Consider the following 4,975-nt stretch of genomic DNA (forward strand, 5'->3'; position numbering starts at 1 on the left):
GTTCAGCGAATGAACGGTAAAAACCCTGACAGCCAATCAGAATCCAAGAGCTCGAGCATTTAAAGCAGCAGATGACAAAACTGTGGCGTGCTTATAATAAATATATACAGTTTTAGTACTCGTTTGGAGTAGACGTCACCGTTACGTCACTTGCAGCTGCGCGCGCATTGTGGTGGCAGAAAAGCACTGGGAACAAGTGGAGGGACACAGGGAAAATCCATGGAACAAGAGGAAAAATGTATTGTTGTGCCTTTGGATGTCAGAATAGGAATGCAAATCATTTTTATAGAATACTGTCATCAAAGACGCTACTTGAAGCTAAACGCAGACGTTTAAACGGACAGACTATGGATGAGACCTGCTATGATTACACTACTTTCAAAGAATACATTTGATTTAGGTCTACATAATATTCACATAGACTACTATTTAAACCTATAACATTTACCAAATTTATCTCACCATTTTTTCTCGCAAATGCAAGTTTAAATCTCCTCGTTCGGACTTTATAACTCAATTTAACTCAACAATTGCGAATTTGTCCATTCTGAGGGAAAAAAAGCCAGAAGTGTGGGATTATAAACTCATGATTCTGAGCCGAGGGGAAAAGAGAGAATGACGAGTTGATTTTTCTTATTAGAATTGTGAGTTATAATCTCGGAATTGTGAGGAAAAAAAACAGAATTTTGAACTATAAACTCAAAATGTCCCGTTTTTTAAATGTTTCAAAAACATTGTTTTCTTGGTTATATGGTAACGTTGCGTGAACATTCAATTTGATCATTTTACAAATGTTACTTTTAAATTTTCTCTGAAGGTTCTGAAACTAGTAACATTTAAAAAAAAAAAAAAAAAAAAAAAAAAGTTAGACATCAGTTTCAGAAAATTACTTCCAGAACAGTGAATGAACAATAAAAACACCGCCAGCCAATCAGAGTCCACCGGAAATCTGCAGACAACAAAACTGTGGCACGCTTATAATAAACAGAGCATCAGTTGGTGTGGATGCTAATATAGTTATCGTTACAGTTATCGTTCTGGATGCAAACGGGTCTCCTGTGCGGGGTTTCAGTGCAATGTTTCTTCGCATTGCGATCTCTATTAGGAATGTTAGTCGAGCCGACCGGAGAATCAAGACATTTTTTTTGCGCTGTAATAGCGCGATAGACTCCGTTCCGGAGAGTTTCGAGTCTGCTCGTGCGCGTGATTGGATCTCTACACGCAGATCTCGATTGGCGTTGTGACCAGCGGCACGCAGGTATGTAACAACACGAGGGTGAGTTTCTGTACTCGTGTGCATCACCTGTGGTGGAATGATATCGAACAGGTCTCCAGATGGTGCATATTCCTGCGCAAAAACATAGCACTCCTCTGTTTCAAACGCAATGCCGAACATGTTGATGATGAAGGGACATGGAGAAAGATAGAGCGAGATGCTGTACTCTCTCAAGAAGCTCTTCAGCTTGGTTGTTTTCTTCTTTAGAAACTTCAGAGCCATCTTGTTACCTGTGGTTGAGGAAAACAGAGCATGAGTCCTGGTTTCCTGGCTCACAGAAACCTCAGCCGACCCGTCTGTCAGAGTAATGAGTGTTAATCACGGTTCACACCTGCAGAACTTCATTCAGAAAATCATTTAAAACCAATATCAAACTCAAGATATGAATTAAATATAATATAGATTTTAGCAGTTACATTCCATACATGCATTGTTTCTTTCAGTGTTTAATGTTTATCTATCCATCCATCTATCTATCTGTCTATCATCTATCTATCTATCCATCCATCCATCATCTATCTGTCTATCCATCCATCCATCCATCATCTATCTGTCTATCCATTCGTCCATCTGTCCGTCCATCCATCCATCCGTCCATCCATCCGTCCATCCGTCCGTCCGTCCATCCATCCATCCGTCCATCCATCCATCCCTCTATCCGTCCATCTGTCTATCCATCCGTCCATCCGTCCGTCCGTCCATCCATCCATCCATCCGTCCGTCCATCCGTCCGTCCGTCCATCCATCCGTCCGTCCGTCCATCCGTCCGTCCATCCATCTGTCTATCCATCCGTCCATCCGTCTGTCCATCCATCCATCCATCCCTCTATCCGTCAATCTGTCTATCCATCCGTCCGTCCGTCCATCCATCCATCCATCTATCCATCCAACTATCCATCCGTCCGTCCATCCATCCATCCATCCATCCGTCCGTCCATCCGTCCGTCCGTCCATCCATCCATCCGTCCATCCATCCGTCCGTCCATCCATCCATCTGTCTATCCATCCGTCCATCCGTCTGTCCATCCATCCATCCATCCCTCTATCCGTCCATCTGTCTATCCATCCGTCCGTCCGTCCATCCATCCATCCGTCCATCCATCCGTCCGTCCATCCATCCATCTGTCTATCCATCCGTCCATCCGTCTGTCCATCCATCCATCCATCCCTCTATCCGTCCATCTGTCTATCCATCCGTCCGTCCGTCCATCCATCCATCCGTCCATCCATCCGTCCGTCCATCCATCCATCTGTCTATCCATCCGTCCATCCGTCTGTCCATCCATCCATCCATCCCTCTATCCGTCCATCTGTCTATCCATCCGTCCGTCCGTCCATCCATCCATCCGTCCATCCATCCGTCCGTCCATCCATCCATCTGTCTATCCATCCGTCCATCCGTCTGTCCATCCATCCATCCATCCCTCTATCCGTCCATCTGTCTATCCATCCGTCCGTCCGTCCATCCATCCATCCGTCCATCCATCTACACAGGGATGCATGTAAGTTTGAAGATTAGGTTTGGTGCTCACATTAAACAATAGTGTGACCCATTAAATATAACTATAAAAGATAATATAATAGTATTATTGCACTTTAAATAAAATAATAAATCAAATGTGATCATACCATTATATTTTAAAATAAAAAGTGAGTATTAAATAAAAATACAATTATTTTATAGTAAACTTTAAAAAAAATACAATAAAAACAATTTTACTTTATTTATTTTTTTTCAAACCGAAAATCAGCACGCTTTTATTTTGGCGGGTTGCTGGCAGGTAAGTATATGTTCTTTCAGTGTTTTGCTCTGAAACTGGCAGATTTCTGCTTTCAGTTCGAATGGAAATCTTATACAGTATTACAGTGTTTGTGCATTAACAGCTGTCAACCATGCGGACATTTACCCAGCGCATTTTTTATTTTGGTTGCACCCCTGTATATATATATATACAATAATGGCAATATTATGGATGCTGTGATGCAATCCATTACTCTTACTTACAAATGTGGATGATTAGTACTGAGAAAAAGTGGTTCTCATTTTTAATAAATGTTTGCAAAGTCATATGTGATAATTAAAATGTAATTAAAAACCTCTTACTGGTCGAGCATTTTTTTTTAAGTTATTTTAATACTTAAATTTAAACTAAATGAAAATGAGAATTTAATAAGATTAAGTTTTTTTTATATTTAATTTTCTGTTAATTTTATTTCATGTAATGAAACCGTTGTTGTTGTTTTCTTTAGTTTGCGCTAACTATAATACCCCTGGTCTGTAAATGTGCTGTACCTCTGATCTTGTGGCTGACGAGGTCCACCTTGCCGTAGGTGCCCTTCCCGAGCTCCCGTATGACTTCATAGTATTTGTTGAGCTCGAGCTTCTCCAGGTTTTGAGCTGCGAAGCGCTGCAGTTCCTCCAGGATGTCGACGGACACGCGTGAGACGACGGGAGAAGAGCTCATTCTGCTGACGATCACTCGGCTTCACTGCGACACAAAGAACAAGGAAACACATTTCAGTTTAGGAGCCGCCTTCCTTGAAGCCTAAGGACTGAGCAGTGGTGTGCCGCAGGGAAAGTCATTATCCTGCAGATAAGAGACGCGTCCTCTCCTCATCTAACCTGCTTCATGCCTCAGCAGTCTCGCTCTCAGAGTTTGGCTGCAGTGGCTTATGTTAGATTACAATCTTCTGATCTTTACAGGGCCCGTCTTGAATATTTATCATTTTGTTACATTTTAAATCAGAGCTCGATCTGACCTGCTGTTGCGTAACCTGCTGAATAAGATGGTCAAATTAGTTCAAGCAAGTTTTGAAAAGGAAAAAATTAGTTTTAGAAAATCTTAGTATTTATGTCACACTTTTTCTAAATCAACCTACTGATCATGTGATTTGAGATCATCCAATGTGAGTCTTGAGCTTCAACGGAAGAATATCTGACCATCAGCATAAAGAGTAGGCCTAGAAAAATTATTATTACCGTTCAATTTATTGTGTACTGTTCAATAACTTCAGTGACTTTTAAACACAGAATTGCCATCACTGAACCACAGCAGAATCAACCATCACATCTCTGGGCAACACACAGCAGCAGTGAACAAATCAGTTGAGTGAATGATTCAGTGACTAAGCCACTTGTTTCATTCCTGAACGAATCAGTGTTTTTGAACAAATCAGTTAATGAATGATACAATGGCTCAGTCACATGTTTTGTTTCTGAATGAATCTGTGATTTTGGATGAATCAGTTGAATGAATAATTCAGTGACTCATGGTTTGTTTAATTCCTGAAGGAATTAAGTGTTTCTGAACAAATCAGTTGAATGAATGATTCAATGACTCAGCCACTTGTTTAATTCCGAAATGAATCAGTGTTTGGAATGGATCAGTTGAGCGAATAATTCAGCGACTCAGTGGTTTGTTTAATTCCTGAAGGAATTAAGTGTTTCTGAACAAATCAGTTGAATGAATGATTCAATGATTTTGGATGAATCAGTTGAACAAATGATTCAGTGACTCGCTTGTTTCATTATTAATTAAATCAGTTGCTCTCAATGTGCCTACTTATACTACGCCCTTAAAGTATGTACTCTTGGTGAAGAAAAAGTACAAACTTTTGAGTGTGTAGTAGAAGAGTAGGCAAGCTTTGGGGCATACTATCACGTCACACAACTGCGTCTTTAACGGACGCTCTGTCGCA

At 40.8% G+C, this 4,975-nt stretch overlaps 1 protein-coding gene across 1 annotated transcript in view; it reads right to left on the reverse strand.

Annotated features, from left to right (window-relative positions):
• Positions 1–523: 523 nt before the first annotated feature.
• LOC107562662 (serine/threonine-protein kinase SBK1-like) overlaps positions 524–4,975 on the reverse strand; it is an 11,385-nt gene continuing 6,933 nt past the window's right edge. Inside the window, exons 3-4 of the mRNA XM_016247345.1 lie at positions 1,220–1,506; positions 524–547 (exon numbers count right to left, since the gene is read on the reverse strand). Coding sequence (XP_016102831.1) covers positions 524–547; positions 1,220–1,506 — 311 coding nt within the window. The remainder of the gene's footprint in view (positions 548–1,219; positions 1,507–4,975) is intronic.

Source organism: Sinocyclocheilus grahami, unplaced genomic scaffold, assembly GCF_001515645.1.
Source record: "Sinocyclocheilus grahami isolate Dianchi unplaced genomic scaffold, SAMN03320097.WGS_v1.1 scaffold832.1, whole genome shotgun sequence".
In the NCBI taxonomy this organism is placed as follows: domain Eukaryota; kingdom Metazoa; phylum Chordata; class Actinopteri; order Cypriniformes; family Cyprinidae; genus Sinocyclocheilus; species Sinocyclocheilus grahami.